Source organism: Scomber scombrus, chromosome 4 (genome assembly GCF_963691925.1).
Source record: "Scomber scombrus chromosome 4, fScoSco1.1, whole genome shotgun sequence".
Classification (NCBI taxonomy): Eukaryota; Metazoa; Chordata; class Actinopteri; order Scombriformes; family Scombridae; genus Scomber; species Scomber scombrus.
Genome location: NC_084973.1, coordinates 25,937,311 through 25,958,756, shown reverse-complemented (window position 1 = coordinate 25,958,756; position 21,446 = coordinate 25,937,311). Strand labels below are relative to the sequence as shown.

At 37.6% G+C, this 21,446-nt stretch overlaps 1 protein-coding gene across 2 annotated transcripts in view; it reads right to left on the bottom strand.

Annotated features, from left to right (window-relative positions):
* Positions 1 to 7,157: 7,157 nt before the first annotated feature.
* ksr2 (kinase suppressor of ras 2) overlaps positions 7,158 to 21,446 on the bottom strand; it is a 97,240-nt gene continuing 82,951 nt past the window's right edge. For both annotated transcript variants that reach the window (XM_062416986.1, XM_062416985.1), the window contains 6 exons: positions 20,248 to 20,609; positions 16,353 to 16,449; positions 16,133 to 16,266; positions 13,312 to 13,446; positions 8,365 to 8,494; positions 7,158 to 7,304 (listed from right to left, as the gene is read on the bottom strand). In XM_062416986.1, the coding sequence (XP_062272970.1) occupies positions 7,158 to 7,304; positions 8,365 to 8,494; positions 13,312 to 13,446; positions 16,133 to 16,266; positions 16,353 to 16,449; positions 20,248 to 20,609 (1,005 nt within the window). The remainder of the gene's footprint in view (positions 7,305 to 8,364; positions 8,495 to 13,311; positions 13,447 to 16,132; positions 16,267 to 16,352; positions 16,450 to 20,247; positions 20,610 to 21,446) is intronic.

Below are 21,446 nucleotides of genomic sequence, written 5' to 3'. Positions count from 1 at the left end.
TTCTTCCTTTATATTCTAAAAAATCCTGTTTGGAATTACACTTGGTCTTTTATATGAACAACAATCAGACATTAAGTTATTATCTGCAGCCTGTACATTCAGCTCAGACAGTGCTTAAATTCTAAACAGAACAAAATATGTTGTCAAAAGAATAAATGTCACACAAAAATAGAACGAAAATAGAACGAAAATCAACCAAAAAGCACAATATCAAGACAAACAAAAAGAAACAGTTTCTGAAGGAGTTCAAACAGTTTGCTTTGGGCAGGATTTTTGTCCCTTTACGATCCCCATTAACTAATTTCATTGGGCATGCAGGTTTAGCTTTTTAGTCACATTTTCTTCCTTACTTCCTTCCTTCCTTTTTTTCTTTGCTCCTGACATTGCACGTGTAATTATTAGTTTATCAAAGCTGTAATTATAAATACTAACAACTTAGCACAACTTGTACATAAACCTGAGCTTCAGTTTGTGATTCTGTGTAGCCACCAGATCTTTTGATCCCTTGGTATTTGTTAGGCAATTATACATATAATACGTTTTCATTTTTAGTGGATATGCCAACATCTAATTCTAATTTACATTGCATCATGACACAAAGATAATTGCAGTATCTATTAAAAATCTGAATGTAATACCAAATTTAAGTTTTCTTTAATAGATATTTTTTTATTTTCATTTTTTATGTTTGTCTGTATGTACTGTGACAAGAAATGCACTGAACCTCATCGAGTTTTAACACTCTTCAAAATCTGGACAGAAACCAACCATTCATGCTCTGATGGGCTTCAGCTTTCCTGAGATTGGGTGATGTGGGATTTTTATGCCTCAGTGGCCGAGGCTGGACGTCAGAGATGGTGGTAGAGAAGAAGAAGGAGGACTGGCAGCTCTTATCTATCTGTTTATCTATCGTTTTTTCTCACTAACTCACTCTTCCTCCTCAACCAGTGAGTCACAGGTCTGACATTGTATATAACAGACAGACACACACATACACACACATATACACAAACACACAAGCATGCACACACTGACCATACAAGTGAAAGACAGAAACACACAAGATCTTGAAATATATGGTATTTGAAGTGCTTCCCTTATGTTAAAGGCATAGTTCAGTTTTTCTGATCTTGGGTAGTATGAGCTATTTATCCATAGTCAGTGTAATACCTACAGTTGATGGGGGTCGGCGCCTCACCAGTTTGGAGAAGCAGGCATGAGCCCTGGCATGCAAACTGAACAATGTGCTGCTGTGGACCAGGACAGCAGCAAAACATATTTTAGCCACCTAGAAAAGGCCCGAAAGGAGCTAAACAAATCAATGTCTAATTCAACTCCTGGACTTTGTTATTCCTACACATACCACATGCTGTATTTACAGCTGATCTGTGGCTCTCTGCTGTGATTGGATCTTAATATGCAAATTAGCTATGGGCAGCTGGCTGATTCCCCAACAAACATGGCTCCAGGTCAAGGAAACTGCTGCCATGAACGGACATTATTCATTTCTAAATTCCTTTTTGTGAGGGAAGACTTCCAGCTACTGCCACTACTTGTAGTCTGACCGCATTCTGCAATTACATGCATTTTTCCATATCCAGATAACATAAGTGCAGATTGTATTTTAATGCCAGGGGTAAAAGGGGTAAAGGATGCTATTTACACGTGGTATTAGCATGTGATATGCGGATACATGATCTGGATAGAGATTTCTGATGACAGGCTATTTTGCCTTTACATTTGATCATCGTTATTGTTATATTGATTGTGCCTGCATTGTAATCAAACACGCAAATTACTTAGGTGGGGGTGGCTAGCTAAAGCTACTACTTTTACATTTTACATTTTAATCTTGATGGGTGGATTTTTTTTTTTACTTAAAAATGTGGCCACACTGTACTGACGGCTTTCACACCTGACTGTGATTCCGATAACCAATGTGCCAAGTATGCTTTACACATTGCATTAACACTTTGTCACACGTTTGTCCTTATCCAGATAGGATACCTAGGTACAGATCACATGTTAATGCCACGTGTAAATGGAGTCTTGGCTGTACTTTGTTCTGGATTAATCACCCCTCTCAGTCATGGAGGGCATCTCCAAATGCCAAAATGCTCCCCCTCTTAACCAAAGAAGCAAGAAGCAGTGGTATTTTTTTTTGTTTTGCATGAAAATTAGATATTACCAGAGATTTCATTCAGTTCTGTCCTCTTCATTTTTCCTTTTTACATGACTTATAAATTCCATATTTCTGTTGCCAAACTTGACTTTGTGTCAGGTACAAGCCCTCATAAGGGCCAAAGTATGGGTGGGTGTTGTGCTAGTTAACAATCTCTGGTTTAGTTTGAATTGTTTTCCTGGATTCAGTGACACAAAACAATGGATGTGTTTCTAATGTTACTGCTTGAAGGTTCAAAGCTATTCTGAATGGTTGACCTGGCTTTGCTCATTTCATGGATGCCATGGAAATAGGTACACATCTCTAACCTCGACCTAATCATAACAGTTCCAATAGTGGGGCTCCTGGGTGATAATTCATAAGTCATTTTAGGTCAAGTGTCTGCTTGCTGTATAACTTGCTCACTGTACAAATAACCAATGGAAACAGTTTATTTAGCCATAGTTTGTCAAAACTGTATTTGAAAGTAACAGAAAGTTTTGGGTTTAATAAGTGTTATACCTCACTCATGCTGTACAAGAAAATATTAACTCAGAGATTCCCAAGTTTTCCAAGATACCACAAATTAGTTCAATTTAGGGGAAATGGTGGACATCGTCATCATTTCCATTTGACTATGCAGCCATAAAAATATTTTGTTAGCTTGGGTTTGAATATTTCACTAAGAGAAAAGAGTTGATACCGAACATTTACTGTCACATAAGACCATTTTAACAACCTTAAAACTACTTAAAGGGGAATAAAAATGGGAAATGGATGTTAAATTATGTTTTTCTATACTTGATTTCTGCCATAAAAGGAGTGGGCCTACTGGTGGTAATGTTTCATAATACAAGGTTTTAGGTGGAACAGAGCTCTGATAATTTGAGTGTACACCATCATTAGTTGCACTTTTGATCAGAACAAGAATCAGATCATCAAAAGAAAATGATGTCCTGAGTAATTAGAAATGATTGGAACAATTATTTATTCAGTAAGCTCTGACTCAACACTAACTTTGTGCTGTGAAGACGTTAAAACTTTCAACCAAAGTAAAATATGGATAAGGGTTGACTAAGATAAAAGATGACATAAAAGAAACAGAAAACATCCAAAATGAAAACATCTTTTTATTGTCATACACTTTGTAAAGGATGAATGCAAATAAAGAGCTTGTGATCAAAAAATCTACTCATCAATAAGCCATGGACCATAAGGCATCATTAAATACAAGCTTTTTGGAGCTATCATCTACAATACAAGGACGGAATCAGGAAAAGAAACAACATAGCATCAGTGCTTATGCAATTAGAAGGAAAATGGAGAAAAGGAAAATTAAATGAACAGAAAAAAACAACAAAAACACAACACAATTTTCTACATTCAAAAGAAAAAGAGTCAAAAAATTCACAAGGAATATTGATATCACGGCAAGTGACGATAAAACATAGTCTACAATCTGTTATGTACACTTGGCACTAATGTTAGATCTTTGATTGTTGTCCAGTCAGGTTGTTGCCAACTCTAGCATGTGCACAGGTCGTAACTCTTTTTATTTAAATGCTAGTCTATCATTTATATAATCTATAAATATACCGAAACAATCATTCTCTCAAACAAAGCTGTTGAAAAGTTTTGCAAAGCCTAACGTCAAACTTCATTAGGTATTGAGATCAAACTGCTCAATGGACAATAGTTCATCAGAAAAATGCTCACATACTTTTTATATATAGTGTTGAAGGATTTTTTTTTTTCATAACAAGAATCAATTGTTGATAGTCCATCTCATGCACTTGAAAGTTGTAAACAGTACAAATATAAATGATCCACTTACAATATTTGAATCCCAGCAATTCCAAAATAGACAGACAGACTCCAAAAAGACAGCAGCAGATTGTTTGTATGCATTTTCCAACACTGGCAGATGTGTATATAATGAGGTGGAAATGGCTATTTAACATGATTGGATTGTCTCTATCTATTTAACATGGCTAGAGAGAATCAAAAGCAGTATACAGCTCAGATAACGCCACAGCCTCCTGTTCATCATGATATGACTCTGATTTTCTATATTCTCTAAAACATACATTTAAAATACATTATGATATACAGTATGAAATAGAAAAATGGCCTGGGCTTCAGCATCCTGATATGTCTCTTCTGATATGTTAAAGGGAAGGTTTAGCAAGCCAAATCGAAGTTACTTGATTGTTATTTTAACTCGTATGTCGCCTATAATCTAAGAAGTCAGTAACTGACACCTATGTTTGTGTAAATGAAATCATTCAGAATTAAAAAAAAACCAAAAACACAAGATTTTTAGGATTATTTTTAAATGTGCTCAATAGTCACTTATTCAGCAGTGTTGTAGTCAAAAACCAACACAGGGCCAAAGCATGTTCTATTTAATTATCAGACCTTAAACCAGATAAAAACCGGGGAAATCAACCAACTATTGCAATGGTTATGTGTGTGTGTGTGTGTGTGTGTGTGTGTGTGTGTGTGTGTGTGTGTGTGTGTGTTCGTGTGAGTGTGAGTGTGAGTGTAAGTGTGCTGTCACTATTTCAACAGCCAGCTAGGTGCACAAATAACAAAGGAACAAACATGAAAAATCAGCTTGGCAACACTAAGCTGACCAAGTGGAAGAATCTTCTTTATTCTTCCAACATGTTTCAGTGCAGGACCTTCAGCAGGATGCTTGTTAAGTACCCATGTGACAGAGAATTACATTGTGTCACCCCTGCTTGACAAGCTCTATAGAATGATTTCTTAAGGTGCATTCAGCTCAAAGGATATTTTTCCTTTATACACATATAAAGATATCTCTAACAACACACTGCTTTTGTATGTGTTTGTACCACAGCTCATGAAGTTATTTTCCTCCAGACTCTTTCCATTTCATGAACACATTTTATAAAATAAACATTTTGTCGATTTGAGTAGACAATCATTAAAGAGAAACTATGCAACTTTTGAGAGGAACAATCTAAGTCTTCCTCTTACAAATGAAACGGTGAATTTATTAAGAATTACATGAACAGTTTCTCAGTTCAGTACATTAAGGGGGTTTGCTGCATCAGCCGTACTTGGTTTGCTATGACCATAACTTATGGTTAGCAAATGTTAGCAAACTTTAGGTAAATGTGTAACTTTTACTGTCTTTGCGACTTCTAAACTTGAATTACTGTTAGTTTAGCATTTCAGCTACATGTGAAACAGTAGAAATGGTAGTGGGAGTACTTAACATTATCCCATAAATGTCACTGCATATTTTGTCTTTAATTAGCTCCACCTTGAGTGAATCTTCTACTGCCTTTACATTGGGCTCTGTGTGCTATTAAGCTGCCTTATTTAAGTAATTAATCAGTGGCTGGAACATTTTTTAAGGTAGCTAGCACTGGTTTCAACAAGTAAATCTTGTGCACATTTCTACTCCTCAAAGTTAGTAACTAGTCAGTTACTATGTTTAAAAACCTTTTGGATTTATTTGTAATGTGTTGTTGATTAAATATACTAATTCTCCAAAATGCACTGAATAAAACTTTGATATCTGATTTTCAAGTCACAGTGACCACAACACTGCTTTTAAGCAACATTTCTGAGCACAATTTAAGAAGCCAAAAACATAAGTTCAAAGTGTGCTTCGACTTCTAAAAAGACGTCTTGATACTTTCAGGGTCGTGTGCTCCCTTTACACATCTAACAGTCATTTTATTACAGAGCTGGGAATCTTAAGACTTCTTTATCCAGACATCAATCGTACAGATTCAAATCAGTCTGGCCCTCAAACCCCTGGTAAAAAACTCTGTGATCCATTTCCATCCATTTAAAAAACTGTTTATACACTACTCAGGAAAATAATGTCATTTTCAGTACTTTATCACCGAAGAGAGTCTACAACGTTAGTGTATTGATTGAATAAAATAACTTAAAAGTACTGCAATCACTACAGTAGAAAGCTTTAGAATGTTATCTTTATCTAGATATATTCTTTATCTATAGCTATTTGAAGTAAAATAATATACATTTATCTGTGGGAGTGGGGGATGGAGGGGCTCAGTGACAGCATTTCTGAAGGGTAATTAGTTCTGCAACAGTTGACGAGATACATTTCAAGTGTCAGCGATTTCACAAAACAGCGTCAAGTGAGGGAGTCCCGGTCTGACCAGCAGCTTTTTTTTTTTTCTTTCTTTCTCAAAGGCTGCCATTGTTCAAACATCTCACTAATATTCACAGGTAATAATCAAAGCACAAACTGATCAGAGCACAGTCTCCCATATCAAAGAACCGTGCCAACAAATTCCCCACACAAACAGGGACGCTGGCTTCTTCACATTCAAATGGTACGGTGTAAATAAGAAAACATTATCCAGTTAAATAAAGCTTTTGAGACAAACATGTACTGGTACAGACATCCACACATGAGAGACCATGAGGTAACAATGACACAGTGGTCTACACAGTTGACAGACATAAGGAATGGCAAAGACAATGTCATGAAAATATACAGTGTGTGATGTACAACAGTTACATTCATTCAAAACAAGACATGGGGGGGAAAGAAAATCTACATTTGTTCTCAAACGTGTCTTTTTTTAAGTCCAGGATGATGTGATCAGTCAAAGGTTACAAGCAAAATACATCCAGGAAATCAAATCAAATATTATGAAGGGAACAGGTCAATAGTAAAAGACAAATAAGGATAAAGAAAAGATATCCAGTATGATTCAAATCAAACCAAAGAAAATATGAGTCCCGACTGCTCTAAGAAGCTGGACAGTCAACCTATCTGTACACACACATGCCAACATTCCATGAAAATACACACAGCACGGGCAGTTTTCATCACTGGGCTGGCTTTTGGATTCAGTGCATTCTTTAAGGGGTTGTTTATGTAGCGTTATGGCGGCATTTTAAAATATGTATATATATATATATATATATATATATATATATATATATCGTAGCTGATTGTTTGCTGTTTTGTATCCCTAACTCATTTGACATACTCAGCTGACTTCCAGAAGTGCCCTGGGTGGGAAAGGCGGCGGTTCCGTTTTGGCAACTTTTCCAGTAAATCTACCAGCTTGGAGAAGCTGGGCCGCTCTTCCTGCTTGTAAGCCCAGCAGAGGAGCAGAATGTCCTAAAAAAAAAGACAGAGACACGGGAAAGTTTTAGGATAGATCAGCGTCATTGTTTCATGCATGATACACTCAACTGGTTACCGTGTAATTCTATGAGACATTTTCATTGCTATCGCTTTGTTCTTAAATGCACTTACTTTTTATATCCCTCATATTTAAAACAGCTTCCAGGTCCATTTAGATTATCATACTCACTTGGACACACTCAACACTCTTCTATTTTAAGTTTTTAAAGCTTCATCAGACTGGAATAAGTTGCCCAACTCTCTAAGATCTATTACTTATTCAAGACTTCTTTTCTTGTTAACCAAATGTTAACTTATGTTTTAAATTAAATTTACCTTCATCTTTCATCACTGTGTTTGTTCTCAACTGTCTCATGAAATCCCAATTATGAGATTTCTTGACAGTTAGAACAATATAGATAATCGCCAGTGATATCCTTTAAAGGCCTTACTCAAAGGCACGCACTGTTCAACCAGATTATGTGCTTATGGCGCATCACAAAAACCTTATCCTCAAATTTTTAATTTTGAAAAATGGACTTCTTCAGTTAAAATGAAAAAGGAAGAAAACTCCACAGCAGCTTTGTGCAAAGAACACTTTTATTATTCAAATCTTTCATGTCATGTCATGAAATGTTACCTGGTAACTTCACTTTTTACACACTTATTATAACCACCAGGGTTGCACACACATTTTCATAGCGCAAGATTTATGCAAATGTTGGCTAAATAAATTTCTAATTGTTTTTGGGGTAATTTCCTTACTGAAGGAGCTTTCTTTTAAGAACTTCTATGAATTTCTCCCTTGGTAACATTTTAACAACCACTTTAAGAGCACTTGTGGGACTCCAGCCCCAGATTGCTTATTGTCCTTGTTAAGTAGAGCCAATTTATTTGTTTTTATACAAAGTGCTCAAGCAATTTGAGTCTGGAATTCAATGAGTGCTTAAACCATGAAAAATAAAAAAACATGCACCAATTTACATTTACAAATGAGTAAAAAATGAATTAAGACCAATAAATGAATAAATAATAACAATAATAAGACCCTTACTGATATCTCCTTCCCCATGCCCGTTTGGGCGAGGTTGGGCTTCATCCCACTGCCAATCTGCCATATGATCACCTCTGCTGGTTGACTCTTGTAAGGCCACTCACGTGCATGTAACTCGTACCAGATGGTGCTGTGAAGACAGATGAGCAGAGTGGGTCAGTGCTTTGGACTGTCTGGTCAAGAGAATAATACTACTGTTAAAAATACACAAACTGGCCAGCGCTAACGCTACCAGGCAAGATTTAAACAACCATAAACCATCCAACTCAGTGGATTTCATCAGTCTCAAGATTAACGTACATCTGGAGATAATGCTTCTGCACAGTTGATATGTGTGAAAAATGTGCATTTTGTGGATGAATTTTGCGGTGGACCTTAAGTTTCCAAGAGCAATTTCATCAAAAGGAAACAACTCATTTTAATTACTGCTTGTGCAAAATTAGCATACCCCCCCATCCCCCACCCTGTGTAAAAAGGGGTTGTTTTTAAGCTGTTCCTGAAAGTCAAGTTTGAGTAGCATAAAAATAGCTCTTTGCCAGGAGTAGAAAAAAAAATGACGACTGATTGTTGATGAATATGTAAAACAGCCACGGGGGGTCACCTCTAGGTAACACAAGGGCTAACAGAGCAGCTGGGCATTGTGCGCCAAAGCGTCACTCTCCCCTTTAGAATTATATAGTGACGAAACCTCCATATGGGGGACCATCTGAAAATGCAATTGTGTTAGGAGTCAACTGAGCAGGGTCCACCCCCACAAATGAATCAGTAATGGCAGTGGAGGAAGAGCAGGAGCCATGGGGATTTTAATCAACTTAGGGAAAATTTAAAATTGGACGTAAGAAGAGGGAGGACACCTTGGTTTAGGGAGCTGAGTGGCCCCTAGAAAAGCAATTTACATGTAATAACTAAAAGAGCTGGAAAGATGAAACGGTTAAAAAAGACAGTATATGGGACAAAGGAGATTCAAGAAAAGCCAGTGATGGTTCAATTATTTGCAGTTTTGCAAAAGGATACTTCAGTTGCCTCATTGCAAGAAAGAGAAAGATTGTGTAGTGCCAAGCCTATCACATCACATGTAAATACATATAATATTTATCATGACTGTAATACTAATGAGTACTCACAATAGGCCTCATTCACAAACCATATATGCACAAATCTCTGCTTAAACAGTGTGTACGATCATTTTAAGCACATGTGGGATTCATTAATATGTTCTTACTTGAATTAGAGTATATTAGAACCACAATTATGTTAAAAATGACTGGGTCTAAATATACAACATTTATAAAGGCAAGATTGTTAATAATACACAATTTATTTACTAATTATAAAATGAATAGCGAAGCTGTTGTAATCCATAAATCACGATCACAAATATAATGAAATTATTAACATATTAAAATTGTCCTATTCCCATTAGATGATAATAGCTTATACATCGGAATTTCCATATTGGAATGTGACATTCAATTTATTTCCCTCATTTGGCCGTGATGTATGCAGCTGGTTAACCAACAGCCTGTGCAGTGTCTTCACAGCCTAATAGTTCAGTAGTGGCACAGGGAGGGGTGCTCTGCTTTCAGTACATCATGACCTGCTGTGGACAAAGATGAATGTGTACCTGGTGCAGCAGCAGAGATTTATTTAGACCAATTCCACAGATCCACACATTTACCAACTTTTTATTTTGTCACTGTGGTGCAACAGGTATACAGGCTGTATACAGGATTCACAATTGGGCTCTAAGTGGTTGTGTCAGTGATATATTTGCCAGCCAAATTGGCCACTTTCACTACCAGTAAGTGTTTCTACATTTTAGCATCATAGCTCTCTTCAATGAGTGACAGCTGTCTCCACTGCTGCGTTCCTTATATAGATAAATGGGGGCATGGTAATATGCTAAATACTGAGAGCGGACACACACCTGTCAATACAGAGTGATTCTGATTCACACAAGGTGGTAAGAAAGAAATTGGCAGATGTGCAACTATCATGAATCCAACAGTGCACACTTATTTTGCGCGTAAAGTAAGAGCATTTCTACACATTAGTGAATGAGGCCCAGTGGTTATCTATAGCCTCTTTGGCTGCATGTTAATGATGTGACTCATATTTGCCACTGTTCCTTTTTATCTCACAACTCTGTCTATGGTCAAATCCAGTGGCTGATTTTTTTGTGTTTTGCTCCAAAGAGCCGCTACCATGGTGGGGGAGTGGAACTGCACACATTTACACTGATGTTATTCAGTAACTGAACACCAAGCTAATAAAAGTGGAATTACTATAGTGCCTAGCTCACAAAAGATCAGTGATATGGTAACTCACTATCAGCCCCATGTAGGCAGATCACTCACTCAGAATGCAATCGAAACATGAGGATTTATTGGAGATTTATGAAAGTAAAATTGATTTCATTGAGCAGAGGCTTATGACTTCCCATTTTTCCAAAGTCTCAATTTCATTGTAGAACAGCTGATACTAACAGCACAGTAAAGCACAGCACAGTAAAGAGCAATCTGTAATAACAGAACAGAATTTTACTGAAAAATTAAGTTTAGTAGATTATAACCTGTATTTTAATGGCATATGATGGCTATAGTTTCAACATGTAACTGCTTTTATGGGATCTCTAGGACAAAAGCATCCAAAAAGTGAGATCCTTTTTACAAAAATTACAAGTTAGTATCGAGTGTCAATACGGTTAAAGATTCATTTTGTTGAACATTTTACCAGATGAATGTGGCCTTCCTGCACATTTGCAATGTGCTTTGAGTATGGTGATTATCTCAAAAGGATATGTATCTATGAATGTATATTTGTTTTTTGTGTCTTTGCTATGATGTCAAAACATAAGACCTTTTGTTACAAAAATCCTTTTGCAAGTAAAGCCCTTCCCACCACTGAGAACCTGTTATCGCTGCTCTGAATGGAAGAAACAATACCATCAGGAAAACAAAGTAATATCTTGAAAATGCAAAGGCCACCAGGATTAAAAATGATCCATAGAACATTCCAGATATTCAGTGGCCTGCAGGTGCTCAAATACAGCCAAGAATTCGGTTTTCTGACACTACACTGTGCATGTACCTTATTTCAAAACACTAAACAAACCCTGAAGGCATACAAGAGTCTACACACCTGGTCCTATTTTAGGGCAGAATGTATCAGCAAACTCAAAGTCACAAGGACTTCAGTGGACATGAAAGGCAATCAAGATGAAGTCACTGAGGAGATCAGAGGGAGTCCGAGGTATCATTTTGCCCAGAAATGTAATGTACCATACACAAAATGGCACCTACATATTAAAGTCTTGACACTGGGTTACTGTTATTCTTAATGAATGGTTGCCATTTCGTCATCCATTTTCTACTCTTTAGCATTGAGTAGTCTAACTGCACAATTAGTGTAGTTGACTGCACAACAGATTTAGTATTTCGCTGTCTTTTATTAGGTTGTTTTTTTCATGTAAGTGCACTAATGGCAGATGCTGAATGGCAGTCAGTCTCAGGATCAGGATGTGACCATGGCCACTTCCTTAGCTTCTCTGTTGGTGAAGGTTGAATTGTTTTGTTTGTTCCAAATACACTGCTGAAGCTGCTGCCCCAAAAATAAAACCCAGCACCACCAGTGCAGCCAAGACTTTCACCTGGTTAACACTCCTCACAACTAAAATATTAACTCCTTTGACTCTTCACCAGTCACAGATTTTCCAGCTTCTCGCAATTATCTAATCAGTCTGAAATTCAAGGACAGCGTCATTCAATCAACTAAGCTTCCAAACCTTGTCTTTCACCCACATGGGAAAACCAATAGCTAATCACTGTACTCATTATCTGCTCCAATCAGCTTCTCCAGTATCTCGTGGTCTTCCAGCTGCCTTGTCACAGTGTGTAATGCGTAAGCAGGTGCACCCAAATACAGACAATGGGGCAGGCATTGATGCTTCTGTGAGTTCATTGTCCAAAGAGAAGATTCAAAAGCTCACAGACATGGTTGGCAAGTCCAAACAGTCCAAACTGCAGTTGCATTAAATCCACAGAGTTGCAAGGATGAGACGGGGAGAAATCCAGATAGGCAGGAAAGCAGGTGCAGACACCAGGCAACAAGATTCAGAAAACAGAAGCTCAAAAGAAATGAAAAAAGCAACATGAGAACTACAACGACCTGACAAGGGATCAAAGGATCTGGGCCTGTACATGAAGTGAGCGGCTGATAAAGCAATGGGTTGCAGGTGAGGATAGGGTGAAGACGGCCAGGTATCTGCAAGGCTGATGAGAAGTGGGCAAAGTTAAAGGGGATCTGGAGGATAGCTTAAAGATGGCAGGTCTGGAGACTTGGATGAAAGTACATGGCCTGGGAGCCCAATGTAAAGGGCTGGGGATAAGAGAACGTGGCTGCAGAGATATACTGAGGAGCAAATTGTGACAAGCCTGTGCTAAATTGTGCACCATTACCTCTACCAGTGTTATCATAATCAAGGCTCCTTTCTTTAACCCAGTGTGGAGCTACATTGTTCTTGTTGACTAAGGAACCTCCCTCGTGATCAGGTATATGGACTTAAGTGGAATCTATGGCAAAATTATACCTTTAAAACACATTTTCGACATATAAATCCTCCTCTCATTAACTGATTATAGGGTGGACATACAATATCTGACAATGATACAAGTAAAATTGGCTTTTCAAACCACACATTTCATAACATTATCTCCTTTGTACAACAGACAGTAATAATCTGTATCTGTAATCTGTAATGGTTTTCCCATTTTTATCATGTGATTTGGAGAATTTGGACACTTCTCTGTCAAAATAAATATACATTTGTTGACTTTGAATACACATTTGGGGTTTGTAAACTGTCTCTGTCAACAGTGTGCTATAATCAACCAACAGGTTATTTTCTGGACAAAGAAACAGTAGGGCATAAGGTGAGAGACCACTCACCCAAAAGCAAAGACATCTGACTGTTTGGAGAAAGGAAGCTTGTCCTCCTCTGTGTCCGGAGAAAGCTGCTGGATAATTTCTGGTGCCAGGTGACACAGCCAGCCGTTGGGGATCCTCAGTTTGTCTTCTCTCCGGCTGCGGAGTGAGAAAACAGGGAGATGGAGACTTGTCAGGGCTTATCGATCTGCTGTATCATGCCGCCAAACCATTAAAGACATCACATTGAATTACATTAAATTGTCATTGCAGACCGCCATAACAACATTCATGCTGCTTCACAATTATTGGCCATGTACAGTTTTATACCTTACCTATACAAGCCAAATTCTGTTAAACCTTCTTGGATTATGCAATGAATCTCAATGTTTAATAAAAAAGAAATGCATCTGTTTATTGCCTAAAGATTATGTTTCTGCTGTATAGATGGTTTAAGGGAGAACTGGTCCACCTGAAGATTTTCTACAAGATTTTCTGTTCTAATCTTGTCAAACTGTGTTTCTTTAAGATTGTTAAATCCGCCTATATCCGCATATATATTATATTTTTACATCCCAGTTCTTATTTCCAGTCTTGCCAGTTATCAAAGGTTTATTTACATCCTAAGTGACCATCTAAGTACAGTGCTTGTATACAGTTAGATATTGCTATATCCCAAAATCTCAACAAATAAGGTGATTAAAATGTTAGGGTTAGGGTTATGACTGATAAGCATGATAGTCAGAACTACAAAAAGTGACCGTGATTGTAGTTATTGAACTAATTGAATCAGATCATCACCTGTCATGCACATACTGTCCATGCAGCCTGTGATTTCAGATTGAGTTTATTAAAACAAGATAATGACAGTAAACATGTGCCAAAACATGTATAGGCTGTGTGAAAGGAGCTTTAAAAGATTACTCAAATATCTAGGTTGACTATAGAATTGTGCAATTGTATCTCTCCCACCATTTTACCTTTACAGCGCATCATTTTAACTGAATGTGATTGCAAAACACATCTGATTTTTCAAGGTAGCCTCCTTAATACCAGTAAAATTAGTCAAATATTGCAATATATTGAACTATTACTTGCTATTACATATGGGAAAATATGACTGTAATATAATCCTGCTGCTGAAGGACTGCATGCAGATTTGCTGTATTCAGCCTGCAGATGTAGCTGTATTCAGCGCCACCATGAGGTTGATGTTTTTAATTTTTTAGTCTTGACAACTGTTAGATGGATTGCCCTGATATTTTGTACAGACACTCATTGTACCCAGAGGATTAATCCTACAAAATGTGGTGATCCCCTTACATTTCATCTAGTGTCCACAAGAGGTGAAAGTTTACACTTATCCAGTGAAATAGCTCAACAGTTATTGGATGGATCACCATACGATTTGTACAGGATGGATCCCACGGACTCTGGGGATCCTGTGTTTGTGACTTTAACCCTAACACTACCATTAGGTAAACATTTTTGGTTTTTACTAAAATGCCTTGATAAATATTTGATGGATTGCTCTGAGATTCTTTACAGACATTCATGGTCCCCAGAGGATGAACCCCACCGACTCTGGTGATCTTGTGACTTTATGCCTGGTGCTACCTTGTGGGTGACTTTAAAAAAAATTCTTACTGAAGTCTTGACAACTATTGGATGAATTCAGTAGCCAAATTCATGTCACCCTTACGATGAATTGTAATAGCTTTGGTGAACCCTGTATCTTTTCATCATCAGGCCAAAATGGATGGTAGTCTGTGCCTCATGAGGCCACTCTTGAGTGGATACAATATGTGATTACTGGTGGGCTCAGTTATGACTGGATATGATGAAAATATACTCTATTTGTTCAAGGAGAGAGAGAAAATGTATAACTTTGGATCGCTAGCAGAGAACATTTCTCTTCGTACTGTCTGAGGTGTCAGCTTTATTCAATCACTACTCAATTTTTCTGCCAATCCTTGACCTGGTTACTGCCATTTATATTTCTCTTTATCACTGAAGACAGTTTTCACAGAATTTACATCAGTTTAAGTTACTTGACCACAGTCGTAAATTATGTGCACACCCCCAGCTTTAACTCTAATTCGTACTCTAAAGAGGGGATGCCCTATTCACACTTTGCTGTTTATTCTGGCCTTTGAACCTTTGGCTATTGCTATAAGAGAGGATGAAAACATTGTATGCATTGTATGTTCATTGTATGCATTAAGTATTATCTTGTTTCTTTCTTAATTACAACCGTCAATCAAGAGACTTCTTATTGTCTCCTTTTACGGGATATAAAGTGAACTGCTCAGAATCAGAGGCCCTTCTTTTTCAGCAGTATCACAAAATATCACAAAATTATTCTGTGTTATGTATGTTGCAAATTCCAATGCCTGATGATTTATAAAGTCAAGTTAATAACTAAGTCTGCATTTTGGGCTTACATCTCTACAAACGTTACACTAATAACACAGACTAAATATTGCATACAAAAGCAGGGACTTAAATTGTATAACTGGAGTTTGTGATACATTTTGCACAAACTATGTTTATCTCATTACCCCTATTCAGTGTTGTTTCCTGTTGAAAGGAAGATGTTATTAATTTCCCCTTGCTGTTATATATATTTGTTTTGAAGAGCAACAGCGAGGATAGCAGCCAGTCACCACCACAGCAAAAATGCATCTGAGCAGAAAAGCTGACACAAGATTAAATCTGTGTGGTTATAATAGTTTATATTACTTCATAGTATTATAATAATGTCTATCTGTCTCGAAAGCAAATCCTTGTGTTGTACATGCTTTAAAAAATGCTCATGTCTCTCATGTGGATTGAACATAATTACCTGCCAGCCTGCAGAACCCCAGAGATGGTGAAGAGTCCAAAATCGGTGATGACGATTTTGCCGTTGTCATAAAAAACATTCTTGGACTTCATGTCTTTGTGTAATATCCCTTTAGCATGGAGGTAGCCCATCCCCTGAGGACAGAGAGAGATGTGACTTTTTCTGTAAAATCATTCTTACCACTGAAGTGTTCTGGAGAATCAGAGCTGAGTTGTTTTACCTTGACCATCTCTTGTGCAATCTGTCGTGTCTTGTTAACATCCAGCACAACCTTGGCATCCCGCACCACAGAATAAAGTGTCCTTCCTTTACACAAGCTGAGAGACAGATAGAGACAATTAAGGGATTAGAAGATGAAAGGATTATCATAGTTTAACAATAATTTGATTAAAGCCATATGGTTTGATGAACTTTATAAGACAACCAAAGAAGAAGTTAGCTTTTGTGCCTATTTACTGATCAGCTGACTAATAACTGTGATGATCAAACTTATCTCCCATGGAAACTATATTACCAATTTTCACACCTTGCACATTTTTTTTTTGTTGTAACCAAACTTTGGCAAACCTCTCATTAACCTCACTGGTCTGCCTTTACACTCTTGTTCCAATCTGTAGTCCTTTTCTCTAATGCTTTACTCATCAATGTGCAGGCGTTTACCAAAAATTCAAAGAAATAATAATGTTGTTTGGAACACAAAACCACAACAGGTGTTAAAAAAAAAGAAAAAAAGAACTCTTCCTCTACTACCCTGTTAGGATCTGATGTGGCATCAAGCTGGGCCTGAATGTTTCTGTCAGTTCACAAATCTGTTAGATATTTTATCTCTTTTGTTTTCTTAGTAATGCTGCCTCCACTCCATGTCAGCAGAATGGGAAGCACTGTACATAAGATACACATGATAAGTGAAAAAGTAGCTTAAATTGGCCATTTTTACCATGTTCACAAACTAAACTAGCCATAATTTAAGGCATGATTTATACGTTTCAGTGGATTTTATTCATACTAAACTGCCGGTGATGGTGGCTTTGCAGCCATGTTGGCACCAGTTTTGTAACATTTTTGTAATTCTTTTGCTAAACGGTCACAAATGTTCTACTATATTCTACACTTTAACACATTGCTGACACATTACACATTGTTTATAGTCTATACAACATAGTTTACACAATGCATACCACAGATCAGCTGGAAACAGTCTATGACTAAAATTGTGGGCCCCCAAATGACAGCCTCCAGTGATTTAACTTTTCAAATATTAATATTTTTTAAATACACAAGATGTCTTTTATGTGTTTTATCATCTCAGTTCACACACCTTGCTCCATCTGTTTCTTGAACCACTCACATCTTTTTTTGTCTGCATTATTTCTCCTACTTTTAAGAAAAACATTGGATTACTCTTCAGCTCACTGCAGTTACTGCAGTTTGAAATGTTGTTGGAGCATAAAATGTCATCAGTCTGAGCTGAAACGTGCCCACTCAGTGTCTGGGTGAAGCTGTTACACTGCAGTTCATGGAGGTGGTGTCACATTTCTGGAGGGGTGCCATCACAACAGCGTATTGATAGGCAGCTATACAACCACCCCCTGCCTCACACCTGAAGCCCTCAACCCCAACTGTGCCACACAGGTGACCAGCAAAGGACCTGAAGCCAACAGTTCATGCATATTCATTCTCAACAGCAACCTGACAGCCGCATTTTTAATAGCTCTCTCCCTCGGGCTCTTTTCAACAAGTTTCATGACAACAATTACCGCTATACCTCAGACAAACAGGATGTGTATAGGCCACGCTCGGGAAAAAGGGAGCAGCTTTTTATGGAACTCAGCTGATGTAAAGATAATGAAGCCACCTCAACACTCTGAAAGTCACCTCCGGAGTCGGAGTAATTATGCCATATCCCTAGATAAATAACCCAGCATCAGAGATGACCCTATGTTCTGTATGCTTGACTAAATCAATGCAAAGTGACTCATGACAAATAGAACAATCGAAGAAAAAAAGAAACAATCGATATTTATGTTTCCACTAATGCAGCCTGAAAACCCTCATCCTTAATCAACCAATGGAGCTCAATTAGGTTTAATTTTACATGTTTGTCATTTTGCAATGTGTAGTAAAGAGCTCTTAGTGTATGATCAAGATTTCATGTTTTAGTTTCCTTTTTTTTAAGAAGTCCATATTGGGAAAGGCAGAATATTTGCTGAGAACAAAGCCACCTGTTGCAATGACATTTACTTTTATTTTCAGCAATCAGTACTGAGGATTTCTGAGAAACAAGCAGCTCATCTGTCAGTTCCCAAAAACAGTTTTAACTGGCATCAACTGCAATCACGCATCTCAATCAATCAGTCAATCAGCTATTTTAAAAAATGTTTGGCACATTGAATATGATGAGAATGGAGTCAAATTATTACAATTAACTTTGTTTCCTGAGGCATTTTAAATTCCTATCTTTCTTCTCTTTTCTATTTTTCTTTCTTGAGAAAAAAATAAAGACAAGAGAAGAAACAAAGAAACTTCCTTCTCCCCTGTTCACAGCCTGTGATGATGGCAGTGGGAGAGTGGTAAGTATCTGAAGAGTTTCTTTTCGAACATTTATTAGCTCTACTAATTAATTGTTATGATGTTTAACAAGAACACAGCCTTTTGTTTCTTGTGTTGAACTGAGGACAATACTCACTGCAAGAAAATACAAACACTAATCCTGAAAAATAATTACAATTGTTAATTATGTGTGATAGTTATATACAAGACTACAGTCGGGTCTGCGGGTAACATAGCAGCTAAGTCTCCCTTCATATTATCTCCTGTTAGATTATAGTCAAGACAAATACAACAGAGCTGCGAGGTGTGGGTGGTTCACCCATTCAACAACAGCCTGTTCTAATCATAACCTCTGCACGCTTAATTGTCAGCCACTTAAAACCAATTGTCCCAGAGGGGGGGGGGGGGGGGGGGGGGGGCATATATGTGGCTGATCTAAAATGAATCCCATGAGAGAAGGACCTCTGGCTTGGAGGCCATGCAGATGCCAAAAAGCTGCCTCACCACTGAGTGACCACTCAGGGTGCAGCAGCAGAAAACACCATAGACTCCAGTGCTGTAATATGAACTGTAAGAAGAACAAAGGAGGAACAAATATAATGTACAGTGCTCACAGTGCAGTGCAGAGCAGTATTGCCATGAAAGAGCCCCCCACACCCTTTTCTCACATCTTACCTATGCCAAAGTGTTTGCTAATATACATAAATGTTTCAAAAGCTTGCAACGCTTTTCTGTATGAAAGCACACCAAGGTTATAGCTGTACCCTCAAGGCCAAAACACATTATGTTGGGCCTTACCCACACTTGATGCATTTTCATATATACAAATGTAGATTCCTTTATCCTCTTGAGTTTTATATATTTCAAATACATTTGATTTAATTTGGGTTTTTTATACTGTTGCCATACTGATATTTGTGAGATTACAATGTTTTTTATTCATTAAGATGCATAAAGATATATTATGTATACATTTATTAATGTGCATTATATCCACTCTCACACTGTAGAATGTTCACATAATCCAATGGGTTTTTTTTGTCCTAGCACTTATTCCCTACACATCATATGAAAGTGTTTAAATCATCAGAAGGATACATTTAACCAAACTCATAAATTACTATTTCTATAAATTATCTTTTTTAGATACATTATGTGTTTGGATTTAATTAACATGTTGAGTGCATTTCATTCAGTCTGGCAAGATGTTTTTAATATTGTGCATTGTTTACATCCACAGTTATTTGCTGGCAGTCTTCTTCTTAGCTGCCTCAATGACACATGGCTAAATTTGTTAGCATGTTACCACCACAAATTATTAATCACCATTATAGTGTGAAACCAACAGCAAGATGTCAATAGCATGCACATGTGCATCCTTCGGCAGAATTTTTTAAAAACAGTCCCACACGGAAAACATTGCTTTATAGCATTATTAATAGTAAAGAACTCCACACGGAGAATTTAAAAGTAGTAACAACACAACAAGTTCAATCTATAACACTTGTGAGTTTGGTTTTCTCCAGCTGTCTGTAAAATACGGCTTGTTACAAGTTTAGCCTTACCTTGTGATGATGGCCAGATGTGGTGGACTCATGCAGGCCCCCATAAACAGCACCACATTCTCATGGCGAGTGTTTCGGTAGGCCATCACCTCACGCTTGAAGGCCTTGAGCTGGTCCTCGTTGTCACGCTCGATGTCAATCAAGCGGATGGCCACCTCGCCGTGCCAGCGTCCGTGGAAAACCTTGCCGAAGCGTCCCTTACCGATCATCTCCCCGATTTCCAGCTGCTCAAATGGGATGTCCCACTCCTGCAGAAAGATGCTGGTCTGGCTGGCCTTGCGCGGGAAGTTGCGGGCCGAGAGAAGCGACAGATTCATCTCCTCAAACTCATCGCCAGAGTCCTCGTCGTTGCCCTCTTCATTCTGCAATAAGGATAAATATGTCCTTTGGTATCGATTATTGGTATAACACAAAGCTAATATTTGTATCTGCTTCTGTTCACAAAAGTACCTGTAGCCAGATTTAAGTTGCCAGAATTGAGTCTGATTCATTTTCTGCACTAAATAGTTTTTGGTACTGTCATTTATATTCCTTATAGATACATTAATAAGTCTATATGCCAACAAGATACACAAACATGATATATTAACCATGTAAAATTTGTATTTAAACACCACCTTCATAAAGAGAAACTAAATCAATCAGGAAGATGTGGGATATGCATTAGGTCATATTGCATTGGTTTTCTTCACAAACTGAAGGTTGTGTTTGTGATGTGAGGAGGACCAGATGACGTAAAGTTGGTATGACGTGTCTATGAAAACAAAGAAGAAAAAAAAAAAAAGCTACTGACAAAAATCTGACAAACGTCCGTTGTGCATTTGCATGCACTTTTGAGATGGTTCCTTCAGCGCCTCAGTTTCTGTCTTGTGTCGAGTCATGAAAGGTGCCAGACTTCCACATAACATCATGGAGCAAAAATAACACCATATCAGTCAAGCTTTATTCCAACCTGCAAAACTAATCTGGTGAAAACTGATGAAGAAGGTATTGAGTATTGAACTCAAGTATACCTTGGTGTTTTTAGTTGCTTGTTTTTTTATGCTGGCAAATTTGCATCAGAAAAACAGACACTGTGCAGCCACCTGGATAATAGAAGAAAATGTCTGAATTTGATGATTATAAGAAAAGTGGGAGCGCCTTCTTATATGACTTCTAAAAAGATTTCTTGACATTAGAAAAGAAAAAAAAATATTTGT